Source organism: Oscarella lobularis, chromosome 5 (assembly GCF_947507565.1).
Source record: "Oscarella lobularis chromosome 5, ooOscLobu1.1, whole genome shotgun sequence".
Lineage (NCBI taxonomy): Eukaryota > Metazoa > Porifera > Homoscleromorpha > Homosclerophorida > Oscarellidae > Oscarella > Oscarella lobularis.
In genome coordinates, this window is record NC_089179.1 from 3,257,558 (window position 1) to 3,284,522 (window position 26,965).

General features: G+C 43.4%; 5 protein-coding genes and 1 long non-coding RNA gene across 19 annotated transcripts; 3 read left to right on the top strand and 3 right to left on the bottom strand.

The window, feature by feature from the left end:
* Positions 1–137: 137 nt before the first annotated feature.
* On the bottom strand, positions 138–1,874 carry LOC136187818 (uncharacterized). 3 transcript variants are annotated; one of them, XM_065975524.1, is made up of 4 exons: positions 1,786–1,874; positions 1,563–1,674; positions 1,443–1,502; positions 138–1,380 (listed from the first exon to the last, which is right to left on the bottom strand). In XM_065975524.1, exon 4 carries the CDS (start codon positions 1,334–1,336, stop codon positions 269–271), a length of 1,068 nt encoding a protein of 355 aa, XP_065831596.1. In that variant the 5' UTR covers positions 1,337–1,380; positions 1,443–1,502; positions 1,563–1,674; positions 1,786–1,874; the 3' UTR covers positions 138–268. The 3 variants fall into 3 exon arrangements, with proteins under 3 accessions (XP_065831596.1, XP_065831594.1, XP_065831595.1); XM_065975522.1 differs by having other exon boundaries at positions 138–1,384; positions 1,786–1,868; XM_065975523.1 differs by having other exon boundaries at positions 138–1,384; positions 1,563–1,735; positions 1,786–1,865.
* On the top strand, positions 1,538–6,469 carry LOC136187816 (uncharacterized). Of its 4 annotated transcripts, XM_065975518.1 has the most exons (13): positions 1,539–1,960; positions 2,011–2,325; positions 2,385–2,550; positions 2,611–2,731; positions 2,786–2,863; positions 2,918–3,292; positions 3,344–3,416; positions 3,478–3,549; positions 3,594–5,668; positions 5,747–5,790; positions 5,838–5,911; positions 6,032–6,339; positions 6,401–6,469. In XM_065975518.1, exons 2-12 carry the CDS (start codon positions 2,079–2,081, stop codon positions 6,325–6,327), a joined length of 3,621 nt encoding a protein of 1,206 aa, XP_065831590.1. In that variant the 5' UTR covers positions 1,539–1,960; positions 2,011–2,078; the 3' UTR covers positions 6,328–6,339; positions 6,401–6,469. The 4 variants fall into 4 exon arrangements, 3 of the variants coding, with proteins under 3 accessions (XP_065831590.1, XP_065831588.1, XP_065831589.1); XR_010670004.1 differs by lacking the exon at positions 6,401–6,469 and having other exon boundaries at positions 1,538–1,960; positions 5,747–5,787; positions 5,836–5,911; positions 6,032–6,173; XM_065975516.1 differs by having other exon boundaries at positions 6,032–6,469.
* Positions 6,470–6,566: 97 nt separating this feature from the next.
* On the top strand, positions 6,567–13,591 carry LOC136187815 (uncharacterized). 4 transcript variants are annotated; one of them, XM_065975514.1, is made up of 21 exons: positions 6,567–6,688; positions 6,745–7,820; positions 7,878–8,099; positions 8,189–8,352; positions 8,410–8,499; positions 8,557–8,655; positions 8,712–8,810; positions 8,860–8,958; positions 9,012–9,110; positions 9,164–9,262; positions 9,321–9,419; positions 9,469–9,567; positions 9,619–9,717; positions 9,769–9,867; positions 9,916–10,014; positions 10,066–10,164; positions 10,216–10,314; positions 10,366–10,488; positions 10,593–12,600; positions 12,661–13,062; positions 13,121–13,591. In XM_065975514.1, the coding sequence occupies exons 3-21, from the start codon at positions 7,943–7,945 to the stop codon at positions 13,405–13,407; spliced, it is 4,419 nt and encodes a 1,472-aa protein (XP_065831586.1). In that variant the 5' UTR covers positions 6,567–6,688; positions 6,745–7,820; positions 7,878–7,942; the 3' UTR covers positions 13,408–13,591. The 4 variants fall into 4 exon arrangements, with proteins under 4 accessions (XP_065831586.1, XP_065831584.1, XP_065831585.1 ...); XM_065975512.1 differs by having other exon boundaries at positions 6,745–7,815; XM_065975513.1 differs by having other exon boundaries at positions 6,745–7,815; positions 13,124–13,591.
* A 446-nt stretch (positions 13,592–14,037) lies between these two features.
* On the bottom strand, positions 14,038–18,198 carry LOC136187817 (uncharacterized). Of its 2 annotated transcripts, XM_065975521.1 has the most exons (17): positions 17,988–18,198; positions 17,822–17,932; positions 17,601–17,769; positions 17,251–17,382; positions 17,166–17,199; positions 16,554–17,097; positions 16,350–16,504; positions 16,125–16,304; positions 15,933–16,077; positions 15,765–15,888; positions 15,665–15,715; positions 15,519–15,614; positions 15,389–15,472; positions 15,282–15,335; positions 15,164–15,226; positions 14,997–15,109; positions 14,038–14,941 (listed from the first exon to the last, which is right to left on the bottom strand). In XM_065975521.1, exons 6-17 carry the CDS (start codon positions 17,068–17,070, stop codon positions 14,118–14,120), a joined length of 2,406 nt encoding a protein of 801 aa, XP_065831593.1. In that variant the 5' UTR covers positions 17,071–17,097; positions 17,166–17,199; positions 17,251–17,382; positions 17,601–17,769; positions 17,822–17,932; positions 17,988–18,198; the 3' UTR covers positions 14,038–14,117. The 2 variants fall into 2 exon arrangements, with proteins under 2 accessions (XP_065831593.1, XP_065831592.1); XM_065975520.1 differs by having other exon boundaries at positions 17,822–18,198.
* A 68-nt stretch (positions 18,199–18,266) lies between these two features.
* On the top strand, positions 18,267–26,410 carry LOC136186879 (ankyrin repeat and KH domain-containing protein 1-like). Of its 5 annotated transcripts, none has more exons than XM_065974349.1 (39): positions 18,267–18,604; positions 18,662–18,760; positions 18,818–18,916; positions 18,973–19,074; positions 19,132–19,230; positions 19,293–19,391; positions 19,448–19,546; positions 19,604–19,702; positions 19,760–19,858; positions 19,915–20,013; positions 20,071–20,169; positions 20,227–20,325; positions 20,383–20,481; positions 20,539–20,637; positions 20,695–20,793; positions 20,851–20,949; positions 21,007–21,105; positions 21,163–21,261; positions 21,319–21,338; positions 21,390–21,417; positions 21,474–21,572; positions 21,620–21,718; positions 21,826–21,948; positions 21,999–22,082; positions 22,147–22,233; positions 22,289–22,384; positions 22,435–22,539; positions 22,593–22,691; positions 22,743–22,794; positions 22,857–22,930; positions 23,099–23,164; positions 23,216–23,815; positions 23,931–24,122; positions 24,189–24,311; positions 24,364–25,455; positions 25,509–25,569; positions 25,618–25,677; positions 25,726–26,022; positions 26,080–26,410. In XM_065974349.1, the coding sequence occupies exons 1-39, from the start codon at positions 18,398–18,400 to the stop codon at positions 26,088–26,090; spliced, it is 5,361 nt and encodes a 1,786-aa protein (XP_065830421.1). In that variant the 5' UTR covers positions 18,267–18,397; the 3' UTR covers positions 26,091–26,410. The 5 variants fall into 5 exon arrangements, with proteins under 5 accessions (XP_065830421.1, XP_065830422.1, XP_065830425.1 ...); XM_065974350.1 differs by having other exon boundaries at positions 21,826–21,924; positions 21,978–22,082; XM_065974353.1 differs by having other exon boundaries at positions 21,826–21,924.
* LOC136186881 (uncharacterized) lies at positions 26,300–26,963 on the bottom strand. Its single transcript, XR_010669777.1, has 3 exons — positions 26,838–26,963; positions 26,682–26,787; positions 26,300–26,622 (listed from the first exon to the last, which is right to left on the bottom strand). It is a non-coding gene; the product is annotated as an uncharacterized lncRNA (long non-coding RNA).
* Positions 26,964–26,965: the final 2 nt, after the last annotated feature.

Below are 26,965 nucleotides of genomic sequence, written 5' to 3' on the forward strand. Positions count from 1 at the left end.
TGATTGATTTCGCTCCAAGATGACCCACGAGCTTCCTACTGTACCCCTACAGGTTTGATTACGATCTATCAATCTACGAAGGAGCTGTTCAAACCGGATGTAGCGAAACGCGTTGCCGTACTAAACAGTCTCGGGAGCGCGTTTCGAAGGTCGTTCCCTCGCACTCGCTTCAATATATAGATCTAACAAACACAAACGCAGAAAAACCACCAAAAAGATAGACAAAGAGATACTACAAAACTCAGTACAGTACTTCTCTTGAAAATTTCTACAACGATGCATACGGCGTATCAATTAAGACAGGAATAATTCTATCCTGACTGACCCCTTGGATAAGCGCTGCAAACCCCCTCCGAATCGATTCCTGATACAGTTTCGCATTCGGATTAAGTCTGTCCTTTGGAATGTTTTCAAAGCCACGTTCAATACTCCCTTCTTCAGATTGAATTAGGCTCATGATTTTGGTGCTATCATCCTTTTGTCGTTGCATGATTCTCACTTCCCTCACCAGATAGCTGAACCTGTCTCCTTGCCAGGCGGTAACAGTTACTTCCTTTAGCTCGTTCGTGAGCCCTAAGGTACCAAACAGTATTTCCTTGTCCTTCATGTAATCATTGTGCTTCTTCTGAGCTTCCTTTGACAAGTTGATCCGTCTATTGAGCGGCATAGTTTTGCCGGTATTGCTGCGTATAGCGTACGTAAAACCCAAATTATGTTTCGCTAAACTGGTGTACCATCGGGCTACCAAACTCCAGATGCTGTTCGGTGCACACCTGCTTAGAAGCTCCTCGCCGATTCTCTTTGCATGCCGGTGAAACTCCAATTTGTTCCTTTGCCATCGGCTGTTTTCCGGAGACGGAAATTTCAATTCAAGTTTTCCCAGCGTGTCGTAAGCGAGCAATTTATTGAACAAGGAAAGAGGGCTGCTCTCAGACGAAGCAATGAGGTCATTGCACTGCGAACTGACAGCACCAATTTTATCATCGCCTTTGTCGTGGAGTTCCGGCTCGTACATTCGGACTTCGTAATAATTCTTAAGAGCCGGAGGCATTATAGCCATAACCTTATTTACTTCGTCTCTGCATCCCAAACTGCACCACGAAGCGTCTGCTAGAAGCGAAAGTATTAGGATCTGCTCTTCGACAGGAAAGAGAGCGCTGTCGGCGAGCAACTGGAGCTCGCTAAATGATTGCTTCCACAACCGCAGGTTGTGCGTCTCGTTTTTTGAATAAATACATGGAATGGAGCGCGTCGCTTTGGCAGACGAAACGTACCCTCGAAGAAGAGGAATGGCTTTCTGGACGTCGTATACAAAAAAGGCGGCGGAGAGATTCATCAGAGGAGTTGAGAAGTGGGTACAGATTGACCTTTGAGGAATTTCTTCCTAAGCCAAATAATTTGGGGACTTCATATATGCATGCGTTGTCGTTTGCGTTCCTCACCACTTCGTCTTCATCTGTTCTCGTTTCTATGGTTGCACTGTCAGTAATCTCAAGAAAAGTCTATTCGGGACAAGCTGCCAATTTGATATCATGCGTTTGGGCCGTGCGTAATACGTGTACCTTCAGTTCGCGCTGCTCCTCAAACTTGAAGCCAACGTCTTCTTTACGCGGTCTTTTCACGTCGAATTCTTCCTCTGCTTTTCTCAATTGTTTTCTCTTCGTTCCTGCGGCCCTAGAGAAGAAAAACGTATGAGTCTACTCCGTCACGACCCGGAAGCATGGACATTGCGACGCTGTCGAAGCTGATTATTTAGCTCTCGTTTAGCTCTCGTGTAGCTCTTACCGATTCATTGAGAAAACAACAGAGTCCCAGTTTTTTTTCCGAAAACGTAAACGCGGGTATGCGTGACGCAGTCTTCGCAAAACTTTAACGCGCGTGCACGCGCGACCCGGCTAGCTGAGGCGGCTCTCTACCGCTCTCTACGCGGCTCTGGCAGTTCAACGCAGTGAGTAGAACGGTGAACGCAGAGCCTCGTCTCTATTACTTTATTCGAGACCATTTTCTCAGGCTGAGTCTTCCCTGCTAGCGAATCTGCGCCACTTTCACTTTCATTTTTCCCATTCAGCGAACTCGTGATGAAACCAGCTCAACATCTTCGGGTCGTCCGTCGTTTCCCTCTGAAAGACTCATCATCATCGTCGTCTGAGTCTTCATCCGAGCGGTTCGAGCGAGACGAAGGAGTAATGGTGGGGATAATAGTGAGCTCCAACGTACACGCCGTTGCGGTGAAATGGGACTGTGAAACGGATGAAGAAACATTTCACGCAGCGGAAGATGGGACCTTTGGACTGAGCGTGCTCGATGTTAGCCCTCAACTTGAAGGTGGGTGATCAGTGGACGGTGAACTTTGCGTTATAATTAACCGACTGGGGTTTCTTTAGACGACGTTGACGTTCGCTGCACTGCCTGCAGCGTTTACCCTATCGTGGGAATATTTTGGAAATGCGATGTGTGTTTCGACGTTTATTTGTGTTCACCCTGCTATCACGCCTCAAAGCACGACATTGATCATAGCTTTTGGTGCATTCCGTTTAGGAGAGCGTCTTGGTATAACGAACGATAGTCTGTTTTTTTTTGGGTGGGGTAATCCAGTGCTGCGTGTATTAGGATTCCAGTTGGCAAGCGAATGGGTGCCTTTCAGGTAAACGCGAGAGGTCTGTTTCCCAATGCTCTGGTAAAGGATGCGTCTGAGCCGTCAAAGGAGCTGACAGTTGCTGAAGGCGGCTTAGTATTATTTAATTAATGGCTTTCTTAAAATACTTTTGGAAAATATTTTTTACAGGCTTGCAGACTGTCGATAAGGGACTCCGACGGTGAAGAAATCGACGATGAAGACGACGTCAGCCTACTCATGAGAAAAGTATACATGGCAAATGCAGATCAAGTGGTTTTGGTACTATTAGGGACTGTTTAGGTAACTTGCGTCCGATCTGCACGAGGTCCGAAGATATTTCGAGATCATTTGCCCATTCTTGGTTTCAGTATTTCCGGAGAAGAGACTGCTGAGCGTCGTTTAGATGCTGGACGTAGAGGTCACTTTACCTTCAATGTCGGCGATTTCGTTGTAATTGACGCTGAAGCTGCCGTTGCTGAAATTTTGCAGCAACACGTCAACTTGCCATCAATAGCGTTTCAAAGAATGCTTGATGTGCCTGCCGAAGTAAAAGCTGTAAAAGCAACTAATGGTATCAGCGTGGCAACGGTGGAGCACAGAGACTGGTCTGTAAAGGAAGGGGAAGAGGCCAGAACATGGGAGTTAAACTCGGCGATCCTTAGAAGCCACGGCGTAGTAAGAAAAAGCCACAGAACAAATTGTATTGATTGTTCATGTTGTATGTAGTGTTTGCAGTGCAAACGAGAAAAGGCGGTTGTTCAGTTTTCTGTGCCCTGTGCTCACGTGGTCACTTGCATAGGTTTGTTGGAGTTTTCACACCGCACGTTTCATTTTCGAAATTGTGTTTTTTCTTAAACAAGATTGTTCAACCGAAAGAATTCTTTGCCCAAAGTGTGACAAGAAAGTTTACAAGAGTGTACACCTGAGAACAGGTATGCGCTGATAAGAAGAGGAAAGGTGGCTAATGTTTTTATAGGAAAAGAAATTATTGGCGACGAAGCTTTCAAGAAGATCTACGAAAGAGCTCTGAAGACCGGAGAAGCAAGAATCTCTCGTGCTCGCTTTGTCATTGTAGGACAAGATGGCGTAGGTAAAACCTGCTTGGTGAATTCGCTTCTAAAGAAAGTTTTCCATCCATGCGCAAGCACGGATGGAGTGGCTTGCACATTAGTTATGAGAAACGTCATTGACTGGATAGAAGTAAAATGCGATGACGACAAACATGGTCACTATCTTGATTCATCGATACACGGTACAACTGGATCAATGCAGAGCAACTTTGAAAAAGATCCAGTCAGTGCAACTGATGTCATTTCAGAACCTCAACTTGCTGTGGAATCGTCTCGTAAGCATCGGAGAAAAGTTGAAGAGAGATCTGCTATCGAATCCGACGTTGAACCGGTTCAGATCGATTCTGATGAACTATTGCGAGACGATGTTGATAAACTGACTCCGTCTCAAAGGCGAGAACTGCGGCGTTTTATGAACGATCCTGGGGAATCGGAAAGCAAAAAAGACCAACTGATTATCAATGTCTGGGACCACGGTGGCCAGGAGTGTTACCTGATGGCACACGCTGCTCTTCTTGGGGATTATTCTGAATTTGCGTCAGGTGTTTACGCTATTGTGTTTAATCAAGCACTGCGACTAGCCGACAAAGCAGTGTCAACGTACCGCAAAGACGGCTGTGCGCCTGAAGAGGGAGAAACGCAGGAGCTCGCCTACATTGAGTCTAATGAAGATTTTATACTGTACTGGATTTCAAGTATACAAATTGCTCACCCAGACGAGGAAAATGATTCGGAAACGCAGGCTTACATGGGGTCGTCTCTAGGAGTAAATTTTCCTCCAGTGATGCTGATTGGCACAAATGACGATGCCAAAGCGTTTGCCAGCCAAAATAAGTCAGAAAACAACAAAAGACTCGAAGCAGTGTTTCGCACAAAGTCGTATCAGTCCCACCTCATTCGACCCCAAAACGACACGCTTTTCTTCCCTATTGACAATACAAAGTCTGGCAGCGCCGATGAGGACCCTGCAATAGACATTCGCAGTACTATTGAGAAGATTTGTAAAGATTATTGGGCCGACAAGCCCGCTCCTGTTCGATGGCTTCGGCTTGAAAAACTTTGCAATCGAGTACGAGACAAAGAGAAAAAGCACCTTTTGACAAAAAGGGAGCTGTATTCCTATGGAAGAAGCATGTGTGGAATCACCAGCGATAACGAAATGGCTGGTGCCCTTCTCTATCTCTCAAGCTTGGGAGTAATTTTGTTCTACGAGAATGTACCTGAACTAGAACAGACGATATTTATTGACCCGGAGTGGCTTGTCAGAGTGGTTTGCTCGTTCGTGACGGCCGAAAAGCCGCCCCAGCGTTTAATAGCCGAATGGCAAATAGCAAAGGATACCGGAGTTGTGGATAAACGTTTAGCGCGTCACTTCTTGGATCGAGTTAGAGTAGATAAGTGTCACCACAACCTTATCTTCACTATTTTGGGGTACTTTGACATTGTCTACAGTGGACAAGATCATAAACGGAACGGTTCCTATATTGTTCCTTCTCTTGTTCAGAAAAAGATGACCATAGCTCAACTCAAAGAAGTTTCTGGCGAGCAATCGTTTTTGGTTTTTGCGCCTCGTGGATTGGACTGTTTTCCGGAACCGCTGTTTTTTCGACTCGTTGTGCGGTGCTTGCGACACTACGTTTGCGAGAACGAAGAACGTGCGAGAAATTGGTACTTGTTCCACTCTTACTGGTTTAAATTTGTTCTCTTCTATTGGAAAAAGAAGTACGTTCTTGTTTCTGTTCGTGAAGTTCAAGACTGTGACTTTTCAACGCTTAATGCGGAGTGCGTCAAACTTCGAGCGTTTCTGACAAAACAACTTGAAGAAGCACGAAAACTGGGAATGAAAGGATTCAAATTTGATGTTTGTGCTGAGTCAAAAGATTCAATAGGAGACTCTATTGAGAAAAGCACCTACGTGTGTATTGACGACTGCGTTTTGAAAAGCGACGTCGAAAGAGCTAAAATATGGATGCAGGCGAAGGTTTGTTTTGTATTGTGTTCTTTACTGCTATATTTGCCAGCTAAGCAATAAATTGAGCGAGATCTTTGCTTTTTATAGAAACGTAAAAGGACGTCAGAAAGAAGGCATTCACCTGAAAAAAGGTATCTTCTTTCGTTAATTAATCCTAGGTAATGGTTACTTTGTGTAGAACAAAAGTCTTGAAAAGTCAACCTGATACGGAAATGCCCATGTCGTTGGGCGAAAGTCAGAATGCAAAGCCGGGTAATTGAAAAAGCATTCACGCAAACATAGAGCAGAATAAAATAGAAAGAAATAATTTCTTTAATTAAACAGTATATATAGACGTCTACCACCTTGAATTTTGATTATTGTTACTTTTAGTGTCTTTTCCCGCTGATGACGAGTTGGTATCGGATGCATTGATGAAGGCATGTGCTTCTGTTGGCGGATCGAAATGGGAAGCTCTCAGTATTGCCCTCGACATTAGCTTGAACGATCGAAGCAACATTGGCGAATTCATTCACGATAACTTCACTCGTATGTTCAGGGTTCTGGAACTGTGGAAGAAACAGTCAAAGTCGCCAACAGCGGGCCAGCTTCTACGTTCATTTAAAGATTTTGGTGGTATTAGCCGAAGAGCTATAGAAATGGAATTCAAAGAGCTGTATGGTCACTAATAAAACTTGGACGTATGTTTGGCGTTTTTCATTCCTTTTTTGTCTAACTGTACTTTTGTCCATTGTTTGTTAGGCTGTTGCATGCTCTGCAATTAGTGAACTGCATATACGCATGTAAGTAATGTCAAGAATCTCTACGCTATTTACTGTCGAAAGTTCGGACAACGACGAGGTAAGATGCTCGAAAAGCGATTTGTATGTCTATCTTTTCTGATTTGAATCTATCTCATTGATGACGCAGAACGCCACAACGTGAAGAAAATGATTACGTTTCTTTAGTCGAATGTCTGCACAGTTTCTTGTGCTGATCTCTTCATGGGAAAATCAAGAGACAGTCGACGTTGTATTGAAGCGAGCAAAGGTAAAAAAATAGAAGCGATACAAACTACAAGTAAGAAAATAATTAATACTTATTAGGAAATTTCAGTCTCTCTTTCCGCGGCAATTTTATCAGGCGATCGATAGCAAGAATGCAAAAGCGCCAGACTGATCAATCCACTGACGAAAAAACCGCCAGACAGATACAGAAACGATTCGAACGTGTGAGACACCTGATACATATTCTCCATGATGACGGGCCCAACCAAGCCAGCAACGCCAAACGCCAAGTGAAGAAAACCAAGAGCTTCGATAGCCAAGCCAAGTCCAAAGAACTCATGACTAATCGCTCCATTATTAGTAAGAGGACCCATCGTAACCATATTAAAAAGACTACACGAAGCGACGGCAGCGTAACGGCCCCACAACCCGCTGCTATCCGCACTCATAAACCAGGGCAAAAAACCAATGATCACCGTCTCGATGCCCGTTATGACGACCCAGAGTCGAGTCGGACCGAATCGATCGGCGACCGCCGAGGAAAAGATCGTTCCCCGAGTATCTGCGATGAGAAAGCGAGAAACTCGAGCGGCGGATTCGACGCTCGCCAAAACGCCGTCAACAGATCCTGCTCTCGACTTTCCAACGCCAGCTGAGGAATGAGCGTGACGAGCCGAACGAGCATTAGAATCCATAGTAGTTTAAGTCTAATAACGCTCCATTTCTTTTTTGGCGTCAATGCCGCTTTATTTTCGTTCTTTTTCGCCATGCCGTCGGCTTTCCACGGGTGAGAGAGTAATGGTAACATCGTCACAGTCATAACCGCTATGATTAATCCGGATAGAAAAAATATCGTACCGCAGTCGATTGCTTTTCTATTGTAAAGGCGTTCGACTGCTATTGCGAATTGGGCGGCGGGTATGCTGCCGAAGCTGTCGCCCACGGCAACGAGTCCCGCGCTGAGTCCAGTGCGGGACGGAAGCCACGCCATTGCGCAATCGTACGCGGGAGAGTCGCGCATACCTCCGTCGCGCTGATCAGCGAATAGGCGACGAGGAAGACGCCCTGTAGCCATGGTCCCGTCGTTCGGCAAGCGAGTACGGTTGCGCCGCACGAGCCGAAGCAGATTCCCGTGAAAACGAGCGACGCTATGACGAACGGTGGCGGATAGTAAGGTGGCAATCATCGCTGCGAATAAACGCCGATTGCCAACAAACGGACTCTTACAACAGTGGCTCAAGAAAGCGAACACGTCGAGGCTTCCCGCCTGTGCGTAGACTACGACGGAGGGGCTCCAATGGCCGGGGGACACGGGCCGGGGACACGAGCGAACGGTCGTAACTGTCAGCCAAGCGCCCGTCTGTTTTGCATACCCCGGACACGGACAGAAGTTTCCGAGCTACTGTACCTCACCGCTTCGCTCCTCTCACCAGAAGAGACTATGGACGAAGACGGTTTGTGTTTGCTTGTAGTCTTGCTCATTTGATCGGGGGTCCGCGAGCAGTTTCTCAAAGCTAAGATTTTCTGTTTCTCTAAATAATAGACCCGGTCTACTTCGAGGAGAACGACGCTGGGTGTGTTGCTTCTTGTTTGATCGAAGCCGCTTGTTTAGAACTGTTCTTCTCCGCTATCGTGAAGGGAGATAAGAATGTCGTGTCTGATTTTATCCGGAGCCATCCAGAAAGGTGGAAAGAAGCTGCGAATAAAGTACGACTTTCGTGTTCTTCTTTCAATCAATCTTTTTTTGTCCTATGTCTCACGTAGCTGGGAAGGACTTCACTTCATTTGGCTCTAGATGCTGAAACCGCCGAGTTTCTGATTTCTGCTGGAGCAAGTTTGGAGGTTGTGGATAAGGTAAAAGATTATTAATTAATTAACACTTCATATAATTCACGGCTTGTTTCACATCAGAGTGGGTTTACACCTTTTCTTCTCGCCTTTTCTCAAGGAAAATCAGAAGTGGTGGATGTTCTTATTGAGCGTGGTTGTGACATTTTTGCAAAAGACAATGTGCGTCATAACCGTTATTTTTTGCTACTAATTGATTAGTAATGAACTACATGTAGAATGGTAATGGAGCTTTGGCAATCGTGAGTCGAATGGGTCATTTGGATAGTGCTAAGAAAGTCGTTGAATTGGGACTCAGTGTTGATGAACCTCATGAAGTATTGCGATGTGACAGATATATAACGACACACCATTTGTGCGTTTCAGGCTGGGTATACTTCACTGCACTGGGCGTGTCAGGAAGGACATGCTGAAATCGCCGAGTTTCTGATTTTAGCTGGAGCTAGTTTGGAAGCTGTAGATAAGGTGAAAATTGTCAGAAATTTGGTACCCTACTATTTCTCACTGCTTCACATCAGTGGGGATATACACCTTTTCTTCGCGCCGTTTGGAACGGAATGTCAACAACCATCACTGTTCTCATCGAACGTGGCTGCAACTTTTTTGCAAAAGGCACTGTATGCTATAACCTTTATTAATCTGCTAATAATCTATTAATGATGAATTGTAGAGTGGTAATGGTGCCTTGGCAATTGCAAGTCAAATGGGTCATTTGGATAGTGCCAAACAACTCGTTGGATTGGGGTTGAGCGTCAATAAACCTCATCAGGTAACTAGCACAATGTGACAAATATAATGACATATTTTAAAAATTGATAATGCATCAGAATGGGTATACTTCACTGCACTGGGCGTGTCAAAAAGGGCATGCTGAAACCGCCGAATTTCTGATTTCAGCTGGAGCTAGATTGGAGGCTATAGATAAGGTAAAGATTATTTAGCATTTTGGCGTTATTTCCCATTGTTTGACACAAGTGGGGATTTACACCTTTTCTTCGCGCCGTTTGGAAGGGAAATTCAGCCGTGGTAGCTGTTCTCATTGAGTATGGCTGCAACATTTCTGCAAAAACCTACGTATGCCAAGCCTTTGTTTGTTGGAATCTATTAATTAATAATGAATTGCAGGGTGATAATGGCGCCTTGGCGATTGCGAGTCAAATGGGTCATTTAGAAAGTGCCAAAAAACTTCTCGAATATGGGCTCAGTGTCAATGAATCTGATCAGGTAATAGAATGTTACAGATTGCCACTGACGTTTTCATTTAGAATATTTCAGGATGGCTATACTTCACTACATTGGGCGTGTCAAGAAGGGCATGTTGAAACCGCTGAGTTTCTGATTGCAGCTGAAGCTAGTTTGGAGGCCGTAGATGAGGTGAAGATTAATTAGAATTCGGTATTGTTCCTAATTGTTTCAAATCAGTGGGGATATACGCCTTTTCTTCGTGCCGTTTTCAAGGGAAGATTAGCAGTCATGACTTTCCTCTTTGAGCGTGGCTGCAACATTTGGGCAAAAAACAAAGTGTCTATTGGAATTTAGTAGCTTCCAAATATTTTATAACCTTGTGTATAGAACGGTAATGGAGCTCTGGCACTTGCAAGTCGTGAAGGATTTTTGAATGTTGTACAACAACTTGTTGGAATGGGACTCGGCGTCAATGAAGTGCACCAGGCACGTTGCAGCGCGTCTGTTTTGAAATATTGTCATTTAGTGACTTTTTAGGATGAGTGTTCCTCTCTTCATTGGGCGTGTCGGAAAGGACGTGCTGAAACCGCTAGGTATCTGATTTCTGCTGGTGCTGATATAGAGGCAACTAATAGAGTGCGTATTTAAACTTTTGTTTGATAGTATTATTTCTAACGTTTGTTGTAGTTTAATAGAACACCTCTTTTTGAAGCTGAGGCAAACAAGCACTATTTCCTTGTGGATTATTTACTGAATTTCGTTACTGAAACTGCAGTGGAAAAACGCAGATGCAATGCAGACGGGCTAGAGGTAATTTGCATATTGTGTAGTTAATTAAATGATTTACGGAGTTGTCTTTACCAAACGTGGCTCTTTACTATTTTCTTTATTTGACTTTCTCTTGTTCTTTATAGGGTGAATTTAGCAGCGAAATGTTTCACGTTGACGAAGAGTCCGCTTTGATTGTCGAAGAAGTGTCTTCGTACCAAGAAAGCGAAAGCCATTTGCAAGAAATTTACGACGAGGCTCTGAAACGTGGCTCCGTGACTGTCAATCGTTCTCGCGTAATTGTTTCTGGTCAAGATGGAGTAGGCAAGTCGTGTCTTGTCGATTCTCTTCTCGACAGGCCATTTGAGAGAGACAAAGCTAGCACAGAAGGAGCGGCCGTCGCAATGACGCACACAGCCACTAGCGGCTGGGTAGCAACAGACAGCAAGGACCACTTGGATCCTCTTATCGCACAAGGTGTTTATTATCGAATGAATCAGCAGCAGTCGCCATCGCACGATAGCTCGCCTGAGTTGCCTCTAGCTGTGAAACCCTCGCAAGACTATATTCCCGTCGCCGGTTCAGCGATAGCAGAAGCAGAAGGATCGGGACTTCGCACTTCTACACCGGAAGTGGATTCAGCACCGTCACTGGATGCATTAAGGAATGATTTGAAAGCAGTTGGCATAGAGGCAAAAACTCTTACGCCAAATCAGCAAGAGCTGGTGAGCACTTTTCTCAAGGATAGACCGAGTGAAGACGATCTCAAAAGAGAAAGCCTGGGCGTTCGCGATATATGGGATTTGGGTGGACAAGAAATTTATCTCGCTACGCATTCGGCTCTCATGCCAGAGAACAGAACGTTTTGTTTGACCATGTACATGGTCGTAATGGACATTTCGAAATCGCTGTCTGAAAAAGCAGAGTCGTTTCATCGATCGTCGGATGGCAAAGTTAGAGACCTGACAAACGAAATGGGCTGGATCCGCACAAACGGAGATTTTCCTTTCTACTGGTTCGGCTCAATCACAGCGGCCCACGAAGAGAGGACTAGAGGCGATCATTGGCTGGGCGAAGACGAAGAGGTGGATCCTCCTCCTGTCTTCGCAATCGGCACTCACCGAGACGTGTTGAACAGCGACAAAGAGCGTTTTCCTGATTCAGCCACTGTTAATAAATGGCTTTTGAAGCAAGGAAATCTCATTGAGCAACTCCTTGAAGACAGCGAATTTGTTAGGCACATTGTTCTGCCGAAGAAACACGACGACTTAAGCGACGACGAAAATTTCCGGGAGATGATTCACTTTGTCAAGAGAATCTTTCTAATTGACAATTCGGTGTCCGGTTCGACTTCTCCTTGCAAAACTGCTAATGAAATTCGTAAACGAGTAGACCGCATGACATCGACTTACTGGAAACGACAGCAGAGGCAGCCCTTGTTTTGGGTCTACCTCGAGATTCTGCTCTTCAGGTGGAAGGAAGCCATGAAAACGGTCGTGGCTAAAGTTGACGAAATTGTTAAACTTGCTCAGCATCGAAGTATCTGCAATATTAGTAGTCGCGATGAAGTCCTAGCGGCGCTGAAATATCTCGCCAATGTTGGAGCAATTCTCTATTACCCAGAAGTCGACGATTTGGAAGATGTCATTTTCACTAGTCCGACGTGGGTAATCAAAGCGCTTTCAGCATTCGTTACAGCAGCAAAACCTGGTCCAAATATGGAGCCGAAGTGGAACATCCTTAAACAGAAAGGTGTAATGTCTAAGGACTTGATGGACTATCGCCTGAATCAAATGCGAAAAGCTATTGACTTTGCTACCGATGCGGATCATAAAGACGAGAATAGACTAATTGTGCGACTTCTGCAACTTCTTGACGTCATCACCCCAGTTGCAGGATCGCCCCCAAATGAGTTTTATGTTCCGTCGATGCTGAATCCTTTCTTTCTGTATCCTCGCACTTACTGGGAAGGACACAGTCGCTCGCCTCCCTACCCCGCTCCTCTTATTGTCATTCCAATGAAACTGAAATTTTTTCCGGAATGTCTTTACTTCCGTCTTGTTACGCGCTTTCTAAAATTGTATCCGAAAAACCCGGAGCTCTCTCGTCATCAGTGCGTCTTTTTAGTAGAAGATAAATGCTCTACGGCAGAAGGTATGCTATATCTTTGTGATAGTCTGTATAAAGGGAAACGTTCATTGTGTTTATTTATAGTTGAAGTTGAATTGCTGTATCAGAGTCGAGGCAACTGGGTGGCTCTAACAATTCATTATGTCAATAAAGACGATGTCGCTAACACAAGCTCTTTCTTCTTACACTCAATCAAAGAGAATCTATGCAAGCAGATGAGAAAAATCTGCTACCAGGGCATGAGAGGCTTTGATTATAGGATTTGTTGTCAATTGGACGAAGCCGTTCGCGGAGACAAACACTTGGATATTGATCTCAAGAACCTTCCGGTACTGAGTACGAAGGAGGCGTCTAATTACTCGCCAGTCGATGCCAAACTTTACAACAAGTTTGGGAAACGCCTGCAGATAAAGCAAAAAGACTTTCGAAGAATTAACTGCTGGTTCGAAGACCAGCCTCCTGATGCTGAACTGCGATCACCTCGAGGTAAAATTACAAAAACTAATTCTTAACTTTGTCGTATTTGTTTCTCTTTTATATGTAGCAGGTGCTCTTCCTGATGCTATCAACAGATCTCTGATTCGCGTTGTCGCAACGCTAGCAGAAGCAAAATGGCAAAAGTTAGCTCTTTGTTTAGGACGAGAAGGTCACGCTATACCGCAGTACAAACAAAAGTCTGACGAAGATTCCATTCGGGTCGCGATGGTCATAGAGGACTGGTTCGCAGAATGCGGTCCTACGGCTGCGACGGTAGATAATCTTGTTCGAGCCTGTGAAAAGTGTGGAATTCACGGAGATAGGATTGCAAGCGCGTACGAGGAAGAGCTGTGAAAGCTTTCTCAGGCTGTTTGTACACATTCCACAGCGCTTGCAGGTACCCATTTTTTTATCTTAGATTAGAGTTTTTCTTTTTCTGGAGCTGCACTACTGTTAGTTGCACGGTTCTATACCTCATGGTGAATGCGCATAAATCAACTGACGTGCGACCGCAACGTCAGGCAGATCTATGATCTAACTGCCGTGCCATTCTTATATAACTAACGGTACACTCTTTGTGAGAGTAGGCGAGTGCGGTTGCGCCGCAAGTCCCGTAGCAGATTCCGACGAGAAGGAGCGACGCTGCGACGAACGGTCGCGGGGGATGTACGGAGCAATGACGATGCGAACAAGCCGAGGCCTCTCGCCTGTGCGTAGACTACGATAGAGGGGCTCCAATGGGGACACGATGAGCGGACTGGCTCGATAAGGTAACTCCCACGTAGCTGAATGCGCCGAGAAATCCAGCTAGTATAGTATGGCAATCATTGCTGCGAGTAAGCGCGGATTGCACTTACTCATTGTTCGTTGGAACGCTGCGTTGTTGGAATTTTCCTAACGTGCGCTGGCTTCCGAAAATTCGTGGACAAAGATCGTTCCTTCGACGCCAGTTACTGTAGGTCTATGCCAAGCGAGATGATCACAACCGTTTTAAAGATGCTATTCCGATATCTAAAGCTAGGTACACACTGTATCAGTCAACGGAATTTGGTCTACAATGAAGTCTACACATGATAAGAATCTGAGAGGACGACTTTGTGACGACGCTTTTCTCCCTCTCCTTCGAACTTTCCCGTCACCCTTCTCTTCTTGTCCGGACACCCGTTTTTAACAACTTCATCCATTTCCTTCATTAGAACAGCCAAGCACTCTTCACTCGTAGGCCGATATTCAATTCTCTCTTCACCAGAAATCATTTTCGAGCAAATCACGTGCAATGGACGACGATTCCTCAGTGGCATCAGCTGCCTATTCCTCTCTTCTGGAATAGGCCCCTTCCCGGTGAAAATTTCAATAAGAGACACGCCCAGACTGTAGACGTCACTGGGCAACGAACTGCGTGCTGACCTGGGTGGCAGTCGTTCAGGAGCCAGGTATCGGGGACTGAGAGGCCCCGTTGATTTGGAGCTCTCCACCAAATGGGCGGCTCCCAAATCAGCCACTTCCACTTTCATATCCCGGGTCACCAAGACGTTGGTCGGACGAATGTCTGCATGGACGTAGCAGGGACGGAGCCCGTGAAGGTAACTGATAGCTGACGTCATCTCGACGGCAATAGACAGTTGCTCGTAATCGGAGAGATACGATAGAGATGCGTGAGCTGCGTCAATGACCTCGCTCACCGATCCCTCAAGCAGTTCGGAGACGATTTGAAAGGGGCAATCGTCTTCCATCACAGCACCACATACACGGACGATATTGGGGTGATGGAGTCGACTAGCTGTAAGAACTTCCCTTTGGAAAATTGGAATCGTTCTTGGGGTTGTGATTAGAGCGTGGAATTTCTTGACAGCGACAGGCCTTTTGTTCCAACGACCGATGATCACGTCTGAAGAAATAGTAATTAATAGCGTATTCTATAATTAGGAAGTTCACCTATATACCAGCATATGCTCCAGAACCAAGTTTCTCATCTGTAAGGCGAACTTGATCTGCACTAATGTTAAGCACATCCATAAATTGATCAAGGTTCCTCTGGGATTCATCAAGAGTTCTCCTTCAAGCAAAATCTTCATTTCATTGCGTATTGGAGAAATTAAGAATGAATTACATGTTAACTTCAAGAGCATGATCTACGTTTGCCTTTTCCGTCTCTAACTCACGGCAACGATTTCTGAAATTTTTCGTTTTGCTACAGAAGACGAAAACCAAGTGTCTACTATTTGTACCTCAATATGCCATTGTCTGTCAGAAGCGAATTACAACGGATTTCTATCTCTGACCTAGAGCATATGTCATATTTCTGCAAGAAATGTATTCCAACAGATTTCATCACCGTTGTTTATCTAGTTCACGCGTTCTCTCTTCAAAAGCAATAGACATAGACGCCACGTCAGTCTCAAGATCGCGACATCGCGTTCTGAAATTCTATTTTGTAATAGAAAATTCACTTGCAAATTTTTTACCGTTGTTCAATCAATTCTTCTGCAAGTCGTCTCTTGTTTTCCTGATCTTGGCTTTTCTCTTCTTCCAAAACTCGGCATTGTGCTGCCCAGCTGGTTCTACACATGCAGTGCTTAATTGGCACTTGTAACTGTTCCATTTAATTTACCTTTCAATGCTCATCTTTTCGTTGTCTTCTCGAAGTTTAGACACTTCTATCCTAAACAAACATCTCGTTATCTTCACGTGAAAACTCAAGAAACGCACACCTCGTTTTCTCCAGCTCTCGTTCGAGTTCCTGGATTCTGCGTGATTTATTTTCAACTGTTGATCTCAATTCAGCTAAAGGCAGTACGTGAGACTCAATATGCATGTATGACTCGTTTGATGGACCTAGAGAAGACGTTAAAAATGCTATTGAAATCTCTCACTGTTACCGAGAGTAAGTTCAATCAAAGGTTCTCGAAATTTTCCATCTGCTCCTTTTCCGCCTGAAACGATAATCTGAGCAGATCCATCTGCATTCTCTGCGCAGTGCATAGTGTGAAGCTTAATACGTGCTATTTCCGGGTTGACGTAAAACTAATAAATGTATCAAAATATGATATCAATCAATTTTGATTTAGTACCTCGTGAAATTTACTTTTATCAAAATCAAGAATGTAAGCGAGGTCAGAGAGTTTGCTTGCGATGTTGCCGCCAACAAGAAAAAAGCAATTTTTTTCTTTGAATCCTGCTTTTGATAATCGACACATTCTATGATGCGATCGAGCAGATGGTTTGGGAAGAAAATCGATCAAAGTCCACATCTAATACTAATCAATTACTTATTGCCCAACATAAGTAGAATGTACCTTATATCTCAAATCAATAACAAATGCGTCATCGAAATATTTCGTTCCATCTTCTCCTCCATGAAGTAATCCTCGATATTCATCAATCGTTTCAGTGGCAGCGCTGTGACGCGGTTGAGGTCTTTCTCCTCTTAGTTCAACGTCTAACCAATATCCTAAAACAGGAACGTTTGAAATGTTCATTTTTTCATTCATTTACTTTACCTTTTTCTCGTCTCTCCTCAAATTTAAGTTCAAAAATCTCATTATTTACTAGCGACTTGAATCGTGCTCCTGCTTGACGAAGATCTTGAGGAATGGGTTTGCTCCATCCCCCAAACATGATCAGTCTATCTCCAATAGCCCACAAACAGCAATTGGAGCGTTGCCATGGTTTCTTTCTATGAGCACCGGTAAGCGTGGCTACTTGGATCCATTTCACTTCTTTTGAATCCAAGCCAAACACTTCTCTCAGACATTCCCCGTCTGGCTTCTTTCCCCCGTACGTATACACAATCCCATTGATGATGACGCATCGAGCTCCTCGGCAAGGCGGAGGAATATTCTTTCCTTTGGTGACACGGCGAATCCATTTCTTCTCTTCTCGGACGTTGCAAGTCCAGATCTCGCTGCGGGAAAAATATTCGCTCTTGCCATCCCAACCGCCGATGAGATATAAATTATCGCCGATCAAGACACTTTCATGGCCCCATCGAGGTTCGGGTGATGCAGCTTCCGCCATTTTGTCGTTGAATGTGAGATTTCGTTTCTTAAAAAAGAAAGGCTTTGGAATTGCGACACCAGGGAATGCTTCATCGGAAAAGAATTCTTTCTTACTTTGTATAAAAGGAGAGTGATCGAGAGCCACGCCCTATAAGGTTGCGCTGAGAAAAATGCGTAGGATCAACAGATAGATATCTACCTGATCGGCGCATGTTTTTGTTTGTAAGTTAATTGGAATTTAAGCCGCGTTATTACTCTGTTAGATTACGGACACAGAAAAAATGCCTGCATCAATTGTCATGTGATGTTCTCAAAACAGCTCGTCGCGAGCCTAGAGAGACAACGTCAATATTTCAAAACCTAAATACTGTATTCAGTAATAACAAATAAATAAATAAATAAATAAATAAATAAAACTTATGGGTTGTGAGATTTTTACATGTCTATGCTAGACCCCAATTCGTTTGATGTGCTTGTGACTCAAACGAGTTCGTAAGTTACTTGTTTCACAAAAAATTACAAATTAATTATTCATTTGCGTATTTCTACTTTTCTGTAGTAACTTATTTCTTTTTAGCTTCTTCGATTTTGTGAGTCATCAACACAGACACGAGATCGATACCACTCGGCCACTTTCAAATTTCCCGATTTCAGATTTCGTTCCCTTGTCTTTATTGGCGAGAAGCAGTCTGAGAGCAAGAACAGCTTCGGGCCCTAACTGAAATAAAAGAGAAGATCTCTCCTCGCTCAAATATTAGTCAAAAACTAACCCTATATTATGTGCTCGATAGAGCAAATTCCATTCCAGCCAGTGATATTCGTTCCGCGCAGCGGATTGGCATGCCGAAGAGCAAAACGTCTCTTCGCCAAACGCCGAACATCTCAATATCAATTATTCATAAATTTCTCTATGATTTTTTAGAATAGTCTATGTACTGAATCGTTTCACTGCTTTTGTCGATAGAACCAAAGCAATACGAGCGAAGACTAGTTCTAAATTCTCGCTGCAATACAGCAGCGTGAGGAATTTCTTCGAGAACGACTGTTCCCGGCTCCATGCTTCTTTCAGCCTGTAGATTGCGAAACTCTAAGGTTTATTCACCTCAAGAAAACGGCCTTTTAGATTGGGTGCATTGCACCTGGTTAGTCTCTGGAGAAAGTAAAAGTTGTATACGGGATTTGAGACACTCTCCTCTATCACGTGAGCCTGAAACGTTCAACGACTCTTCCCGAAGATTTCTGTTGTCTGCAACGTGACAGTAGCACGCGGAAGACCAGAGAGTTTGAAGAGTGCTGTACGAAGAGGGTCGCCCTGCTGACAAATTCTAGGGGTCCCTCCAAGAGAAATGGCCGTCTCGAGGAATGATAAATGCTTGCGAGATTCGCTTGTTGGCGCGATTGAAGTAGGTGACTTTGAAGGAGTGAAAGAATGCCTGAGAAAAGGAGCGAAATTCAATTATCTCGCGCCTTTGCCTAAAGCATGTGCAAATGGTCACGTGAAAATTGCTGAAATTTTAATTGACAGCGGAGAACAAGTGAATAAGGCAGACACGGTGTGTTGGTAGACTACTTTATGAATCAAGTTTTTATTCTGTAATTAAACTCATTAGTTTGGACGCACGGCTTTGCAGAGAGCATGTGCAAATGGTCACTTGGATGTTGCTAAACTTTTAATTGACAGCGGAGCACGAGTGAATAAGGCGGGCATGGTGTGTTGGTAGACTACTGTATGAGTCATGTTTTTATTCTGTAATTAAACACCTAAGGCTGGACTCACGGCTTTGCAGGAAGCATCTATTAATGGTCACTTGGATGTCGCTAAAGTTTTAATTGACAGCGGAGCACAAGTGAATGAGGCAGACATGGTGTGTTGGTAGACTACTTTATGCGTCATGTTTTATTCTGTAACTAAACTCATTAGTATGATGGACGCACGGCTTTGCAGGAAGCATGTTCTCATGGTCACTTGGATGTTGCTAAACTTTTAATTGACAGCGGAGCAGAAGTGAATAAAGCAGACGAGGTGTGTTGGTAGACTACTTTATGAGTCATGTTTTTATTCTGTAATTAAACTCATTAGTATGGACGCACGGCTTTGCAGGGAGCATGTGCAAATGGTCACTTGGATGTTGCTAAACTTTTAATTGACAGCGGAGTACAAGTGAATGAGGCGGGCACGGTGTGTTTGTAGACTACTTTATGAGTCATGTTTTTATTCTTTAATTAATACTAACTTCTAAGGGTGGACTCACGGCTTTGCAGGAAGCATTTATTAATGGTCACTTGGATGTCGGTAAACTTTTACTTGACAGCGGAGCACAAGTGAATGAAGCAAACGAGGTGTGTTGGTAGACTACTTTATGACTTATATTTTATTCTGTAATGAAACTCCTAAGGGTGGACTCACGGCTTTGCGTGGAGCATCTATTAATGGTTTCTTTGATGTTGCTAAACTTTTAATTGACAGCGGAGCACAAGTGAATGAGGCGGACGAGGTTTGTTGGTAGACTACTTTATGAGTCATGTTTTTATTCCGTAATTAATCTCATTAGGATGGTTTCACGCCTTTGCAGGGAGCATGTTCTCATGGTCACTTGGATGTTGCTAAACTTTTAATTGACAGCGGAGCAGAAGTGAATAAAGCAGACAAGGTGTGTTGGTAGACTACTTTATGAGTCTTGTTTTTATTCTGTAATTAAACTCATTAGTATGGACGCACGGCTTTGCAGGAAGCATTTATTAATGGTCACTTGGATGTCGGGAAACTTTTACTTGACAGCGGAGCACAAGTGAATGAGGCACACACGGTGTGTTGGTAGACTACTTTATGACTTATATTTTATTCTGTAATGAAACTCCTAAGGGTGGACTCACGGCTTTGCGTGGAGCATCTATTAATGGTCTCTTTGATGTTGCTAAACTTTTAATTGACAGCGGAGCACAAGTGAATGAGGCGGACGAGGTTTGTTGGTAGACTACTTTATGAGTCATGTTTTTATTCGGTAATTAATCTCATTAGGATGGTTTCACGCCTTTGCAGGGAGCATGTTCTCATGGTCACTTGGGTGTTGCTAAACTTTTAATTGAAAGCGGAGCACAATTGAATAAGGCAGACGAGGTGTGTTGGTAAATTACTTTATGAGTCATGTTTTTATTCTGAAATTAAACTCATTAGTATGGACGCACGGCTTTGCGGGAAGCATTTTCTTGTGGTCACTTGGATGTTGCTAAACTTTTAATTGGCAGCGGAGCACAAGTGAATGAGGCAGACGAGGTGTGTTGGTAAACTACTTTATGAGCCATGTTTTTATTCTGTAATTAAACTCCTTAGTATGGACTCACGGCTTTGCAGGATGCATGTGCAAATGGTCTCTTTGATGTTGCTAAACTTTTAATTGACAGCGGAGCACAAGTGAATGAGCCAGGCAGGGTGTGTTGGTCGACTACTTTATGAGTCATGTTTTTATTCTGTAATTAAACTCATTAGTATGGACTCACGGCTTTGCAGAATGCATGTGCAACTGGTCACTTGGATGTTGCTAAACTTTTAATTGACAGCGGAGCACAAGTGAATGAGCCAGGCAGGGTGTGTTGGTCGACTACTTTATGAGTCATGTTTTTATTCTGTAATTAAACTCATTAGTATGGACACACGGCTTTGCAGAATGCATGTGCAACTGGTCACTTGGATGTTGCTAAACTTTTAATTGACAGCGGAGCACAAGTGAATAAAGCAGACGAGGTGTGTTGGTCGACTACTTTATGAGTCATGCTTTTATTCTGTAATTAAATTCATTAGTTTGGACGCACGGCTTTGCAGGGAGCATGTGCAAATGGTCACTTGGATGTTGCTAATCTTTTAATTGACAGCGGAGCACAAGTAAATGAGGCAGGCAGGGTGTGTTGGTAGACTACTTTATGAGTCATGTTTTTATTCTGTAATTAAACTCATTAGTATGGAGGCACGGCTTTGCAGGGATCATGTGTAAATGGTCACTTGGATGTTGCTAAACTTTTAATTGACAGCGGAGCACGAGTGAATGAGGCAGGCAGGGTGTGTTGGTAGACTACTTTATGAGTCATGTTTTTATTCTGTAATTAAAATCATTAGTATGGACGCACGGCTTTGCAGGGAGCATGTGAAAATGGTCACTTGGATGTTGCTAAACATTTAATTGACAGCGGAGCACAAGTGAATAAAGCAGACGAGGTGTGTTGGTAGACTACTTTATGAGTCATGTTTTTATTCTGAAATTAAACTCATTAGTATAGATCCACGGCTTTACAGTAAGCATGTTCTCATGGTCACTTGAATGTTGCTATAATTTTAATTGACAGCCGAGCACAAGTGAATGAGGCAGGCACGGTGTGTTGGTAGACTACTTATGAGTCATGTTTTTATTCTGTAATTAAACTCATTAGTATGGAGGCACGGCTTTGCAGGGAGCATGTGAAAATGGTCACTTGGATGTTGCTAAACTTTTAATTGACAGCGGAGCACAAGTGAATGAGGCAGGCAGGGTGTGTTGGTAGACTGCTTTATGAGTCATGTTTTATTCTGTCATTAGGATGGTTTCACGCCTTTGTTTTCAGCATCTTTTAATTGTCACTTGGATGTTGCTAAACTTTTAATTAACGCTGGAGCGTTGGTGAATGAGGGAGATGAGGTAATGTGTATAAGAACATGCATGCACGGGCTGCCAATACTGCGCATGTCATTCTCCTACGCGATGGATCCAAACTCTCCTTTCTTTTTTCTAATTGGAACTTTCAGACTCTGTCCACAGCCTTATATGAGGCATGTCAAACTGGTCGCTTAGAAATGTCAAAATATTTAATCTACGCTGGAGCAGACGTCAATAAGATGTATAAGGTTTTAGTGCGCTTTATGAATCAGGTCTTTTGTGTCCTGAGTGAAGCCTTTAGACTAAAAAGACAGTTTTACAGGTAGCCTGTCTCAATGGTCACTTGGATGTTGCTAAATTTTTACTTGACGCTGGAGCAGATGTAACTAAAATTGAGCCAGACGAGGTGTGTACTGTAGTTGTAAGTTACTTTTTGAGACCTGTTTTTCTATTCTATTTGGAACATTCAGATTTTGTTCTCTGGCTTGCGTCAACAATGCAGAACTGGTCGCGGAGAAATCATTAGGCTTTTACTCCACGCTGGAGCTAATCTTATTGTAAGGTTTGCAGCAGAGAGAGACGGCATGATCGTTTCTAATTGTTTTTCTAAAGTTTTCAGAGCTTTTCGAAAATGCGTGTGAATGGGGTCACGTGGAAATCGCAAAGGTCTTACTTGGCGCTGGAGTAGATGTCAAAAAGACAGAAATTGTTTGTTGAATGTTAAGAACCTTTTCTCGTTCTCTACACAACTTTTACAGAGGCTCACACCGTTGTTGTTGAACGCTTGTTGGGAAGGCTACGCAGATGTTGCAGAACTGCTAATCAACGCCGGAGCCGATGTAAACGAGACAGTCTTGGAATCTGTAAAGCCTTCTTTACTTTTATAAACTGACTGAGCTGTTGATTGTTGCCTTAGGAGGAACGTACGGTTTTTATGGCAGCATGTTCGGCTGGTCACGTAGAAATTGCGAAAGTACTAATCGAAGCTGGAGCAGACGTCACTATGACGGACATTGTATGGAATTCGTTTTAGGCTTAATCTATTGAAGCTTCTGTCTCTGTTTAGAAAGGAAATTCAGCTTTGCTTCTGCTTGCGAAAAATAGTCACAAAATTACTGGTTTGTATTTAATGCTACCGGCATTTTTCATTGGCTTTGATAATCTTAATTAAATTTCTCAGCTCTCGCTTTATTTTTTGATCTCGTAAAACTCATTCTCCTGAAAGAGCCTACTCTTATTGAACGTCGTGGAGAGGTATGCATTTCTTTTAGTACGAAGAGCAAGGTATACAGTTGATTCATTATTTGTCAATTTCTACCTAATTTCAACGAAACTGTCAATTGGTCATGTGTACATGCAGATATTTGTGCATGTACTAATTGCGGTGTAGTGCAAGGTGTTTATAATGGCTCTCTTATGCAGGATGGTCTACTTCCTCACGAGATTCAAGGCCGGCCGGAAGTGAGGAAATTTTTCCTGGACGCATGGGTTTGGTGTTAATAACCGTTTCACGTTTTTGTGGTCACGTTCTTTCTTTAGATTAAATATCGATACGCTAAACTTTACTCGCAAGGGACGACCAAGCAAACGAAAATTAAGGTATGCGTTATTGGAAAAGCTGAAGCCGGTAAAACAACTCTCATAAAAACTCTGAAAAACATTTATTGGAAAAATGGAGGTGACGACAAACGGACTGCCGGCATGGATGTATCAGCTGCAAAAATTAAATCAGCTGGTGACGTTGTCTTTTGCGATTTTGCTGGGCAGGAGTTCTTCCATAAGACGCACGGGTTGTTTTTCTCCGAATCTACCACTGTTTTCCTGCTCGTTGTCGACTTGACGAAAGACGAGAATGAGCTAAAAACTTGGAGCCACTATTTCTGTTCATTCGTGAAATGCAGCGTTGTTCTAAATGAAAAGGCTAACTTCGTCGTTGTAGGAAGCAAGAGAGATTTACTTCCAATTGCCACAGTTGGGGAAACTAAATTGCAGCAAGTTTTCACGTACTTAAGGCTAAATTTTGGTCCTTGGTTTAACTTCTACAAGAGGTATTTTGTTTTGAATTGCCGTGATCGGAAGTCAAGCGATTTGGATCTTCTAAGGGAAGCTATTAGCGAAGTGAAAGCGCTCACCATAAAGGTACTGACCTAATTGAGACGTTTAATTATTAGCATTTTCATTATGCCATTATGTAACGCCTTACAGCCTGTAACACGCCCAGATATTTTCCGTACTCACTTTTTCTTTCATTCAGGCGGCTCAAGAGGTTCCTATTATAGTTGAGGCGGCAACTGCGTCTTTTTTACCTACGCTGCGGCATCCGTTCACAAAACGCCAATCTGTTCTTGACAAGGTGCGTTTGTTCTTCTCTGCTGACGGTAGACAGAAGGAAGAAATACATACAAGAACTATGTCTGTGTTGGAGAATCTTCCTGAGACCGGAAAGGCAAGCTAGCATCATCTAATGCGTATAAGCGTATAACTTTGATTTCCCTCTGGCACTATCATATAGGAAAAAAGCATTCATTTAATGGAATTGAGCATTTTTAAGGATATAATGGCACACGGCCTCTACCCTGGCCTCACCGTTGAAGTTCAAAAGCTACTTACCGAGTTTCTACAAGGAATCGGCGAGGTCAGTAGCAATATTCTGCATGCATGACGTGTGTTGGTAGCACGTTACTTAGATTTTAGTGATTGAAGATAGGATCATTTTGGATCCAACTTGGCTATGTCACAATATCATTGGTCCACTCTTGTCTCCTTTGGATTCTGAGTTTCCAGTTTCTCTTGTGTGCTCTCCACCCGGAACAACAACCAAGGATGACATCCAGAGTGCACTTGAAGCCTTCAACAGGCGAAAGTGGGAAAATATCGACGAAACAATTCGGCTTCTGTGCCATTTGGAAATTTGCTATGAGCTTCCTAGTAAACAGAATACCTATCAGTTTCCAGCTCTACTGGAGGAGAAACGTCCGTCTAATGTGTGGTCTGAAAATTCTGGGATGACGATTTACGTTGGACGTCGAGTGAGACGAGCTGAAGAGACGGACATAATCACTCCAGGAACTATGCCGTTTCTTCAGTGTCACGTTCGCAATGTTCCTTGTTTCCACGGCTTAGATCCTGTCGTTTGGCAAGACGGGTTGATAATCAGAGATAAAATAGACGATGTCTTGGTGGAAGGACTGATAACATTGCAAGAGCAGGATAAAGCATTGGATTTCGTTGTGCGTGGGCCGGTTAATTCCGAGCGGGAATGCCTGAAACTTCTTAATAATTTAATGAAAACTGGGAAAGAAATTCTTCGAAAGAGGAGTCCAGGGACAGAAAGCCTTCTCTGGTACATCAGCTCTACCGAATTGAAGCAGTTGAAAGAGTTTCCTTTGGCTTACGAAAAAGCAACTATTAACGAAAAGATAGAGACTTCAACAAAGTCAAGCGCTTCAGTCAGCAAGGGAATGGTCATAGACAGCCTTAGAGATCTTCTTGCTCTTGGCGACAACCACATCGACTACCTATCTTGCAATACACTCTCCGCTATAATAATGTGCTTGGAGAAAGACGATGCGGCATTGGACGCTTTGAAAGGGCATTTGCCGGGCTTGTCAAATGCTGACCAAATTAAATGCAATACAGCAGAAGAGCTGTTTTCTACTTGGAGTAAAAATGTTGTCGCTACAACGCATTGCTTTGCTATTGCTGCAAGGCGATCTAATTTGCCGTACTTGTTAGCTCTTTTGAGTGAAGATGGTGCTATAGAACTGTCTGCTGATGAGGTAACAAGATATAATTATATGATTCATAATGATGCTTTTCACTTTCAAAAAAGACGATAGAGGCAAAAGAAGACTTGGCTTTCATTCGGACTAATTCTCCTTCCACAATTAAAAGTCAGCAGATTTCCCAAGTGATTGATTGTGTAAATAATTTAATTCTAGGGCGTCGTGTTGAGCAAGCAACTGGACCTCTGTCTGCGCTTTCCACAAGTGACGACGAAGGTATGAATCATCATTATAAATAGATTTTTAGTAGTAGCATTCCGGCAGAAATCTCTTCTCTATTTGATGAGGACTACCTTGATGAACCATTGACCGGACGCGAAATATTTCGAGCGGCTGAACGCATTCAACCAGTATGGAATCTTGTTGGAAGAGTTTTGGGACCGGAACCTTTCCAGCGTTTCCAACTGCATGCATTTGGAGAAAAAAAGAACGATCACGAACGTGCTCTAGATATGCTGGACGCGTGGGCGAACCAGTTCGGCAGAAGAGCAACCCGCAGGCACTTCATTGCTTCTATGAGGGACGTGGGCTACTTAAAAGAAGTAGCCTCAATTTTTTCTGGTAAGTTCCTCTTCTTTTGCTCCAAGTTTTATGTACAGGTCTCAGTGTTTTTCTTAGGCCCACAATGATTAACTACTAGTACTACGTACTCACCATTATCCGCGAAGGCTTGGATAAAAAAAATTGAGAATGGATTACTATGCGTATTGCGCTGCTTCGGCCATAGCGTTTGTGTGCCACTTGCTGAAATATCGACCCTACCTATATTCATTGTGATACTCCCTTAGTTTCTGTAGAAGTATTTGGCTAAAAAGCTACTCGCTCTTATTTACCTATCTTTATAGAATTTTACCGTTCATGACACGAATTTTCATATTTTTTACCTTTGGATACCACGGATACTACTTTAGTATCTGTGCTTTGATTCACTCTTTTAGTTATTACGGTATGTGAATTGTTTAGTTACTCATCTTAGGAAGGTAGGCCTTGTAGTCCTGTAGTGACTGATTTCTTACAAGCTTCCTCGATTTTTGCGACTCATCAACAAAGACACGAGATCAAAATCACTCAGCCACTTTCAAATTACCTGATTTTAAATTTCATTCCCTTGTCTTTGTCGGCGAGAAGCAGTCTGAGAGAAAGAACAGCTTCCGGCCCTAACTGAAATAAAAGAGAATATCTCTCCTCGCTCAAATATTAATCAAAAATATATTATGTGCCTGATCTAGCAAATTCTTGCGCTGACATTCCAGCCAGTGATATTCGTTCCGCGCAGCGGATTGGCATGCCGAAGAGAAAAACGTCTCTTCGGCACACGCCGAACATCTCAATATCAATTATTCATAAATTTCTCTATCATTTTTTAGATTATGTACTGAATCGTTCCACTGCTTTTGTCGATAGAACCAAAGCAATACGAGCAAAGGCTAGTTCGCTGCAATACAGCAGCGGGAGGTATTTCTTTGAGAACGACTGTTCCCGGCTCCATACTTCTTTCAGCCTG

Bases quoted from the DNA above. Each gene is read 5' to 3' on its own strand.
- LOC136187818 (XM_065975522.1), bottom strand. The intron at 1,503-1,562 runs GTACACGTATTA...TGTCCCGAATAG, and splicing joins AGGAGCAGCGCGAACTGAAG to ACTTTTCTTGAGATTACTGA. The intron at 1,385-1,442 runs GTGAGGAACGCA...TATTTGGCTTAG, and splicing joins GAACAGATGAAGACGAAGTG to GAAGAAATTCCTCAAAGGTC.
- LOC136187816 (XM_065975516.1), top strand. From the start codon at position 2,079: ATGAAACCAGCTCAACATCTTCGGGTCGTCCGTCGTTTCCCTCTGAAA. The intron at 2,326-2,384 runs GTGGGTGATCAG...GGGTTTCTTTAG, and splicing joins TGTTAGCCCTCAACTTGAAG to ACGACGTTGACGTTCGCTGC. The intron at 2,551-2,610 runs GTATAACGAACG...TGCGTGTATTAG, and splicing joins CCGTTTAGGAGAGCGTCTTG to GATTCCAGTTGGCAAGCGAA.
- LOC136187815 (XM_065975512.1), top strand. The intron at 9,420-9,468 runs GTAAAGATTATT...GTTTGACACAAG, and splicing joins GATTGGAGGCTATAGATAAG to TGGGGATTTACACCTTTTCT. The intron at 10,315-10,365 runs GTGCGTATTTAA...CGTTTGTTGTAG, and splicing joins ATATAGAGGCAACTAATAGA to TTTAATAGAACACCTCTTTT.
- LOC136187817 (XM_065975521.1), bottom strand. From the start codon at position 17,070: ATGGCGGAAGCTGCATCACCCGAACCTCGATGGGGCCATGAAAGTGTC. The intron at 16,078-16,124 runs GTACTAAATCAA...TACATTTATTAG, and splicing joins ATAAAAGTAAATTTCACGAG to TTTTACGTCAACCCGGAAAT. The intron at 15,473-15,518 runs GTAAAAAATTTG...ATAGAATTTCAG, and splicing joins GAAGAATTGATTGAACAACG to AACGCGATGTCGCGATCTTG.
- LOC136186879 (XM_065974349.1), top strand. From the start codon at position 18,398: ATGGCCGTCTCGAGGAATGATAAATGCTTGCGAGATTCGCTTGTTGGC. The intron at 19,703-19,759 runs GTGTGTTGGTAG...TAAACTCATTAG, and splicing joins AAGTGAATAAAGCAGACAAG to TATGGACGCACGGCTTTGCA. The intron at 21,949-21,998 runs GTCTTTTGTGTC...ACAGTTTTACAG, and splicing joins TAGTGCGCTTTATGAATCAG to GTAGCCTGTCTCAATGGTCA.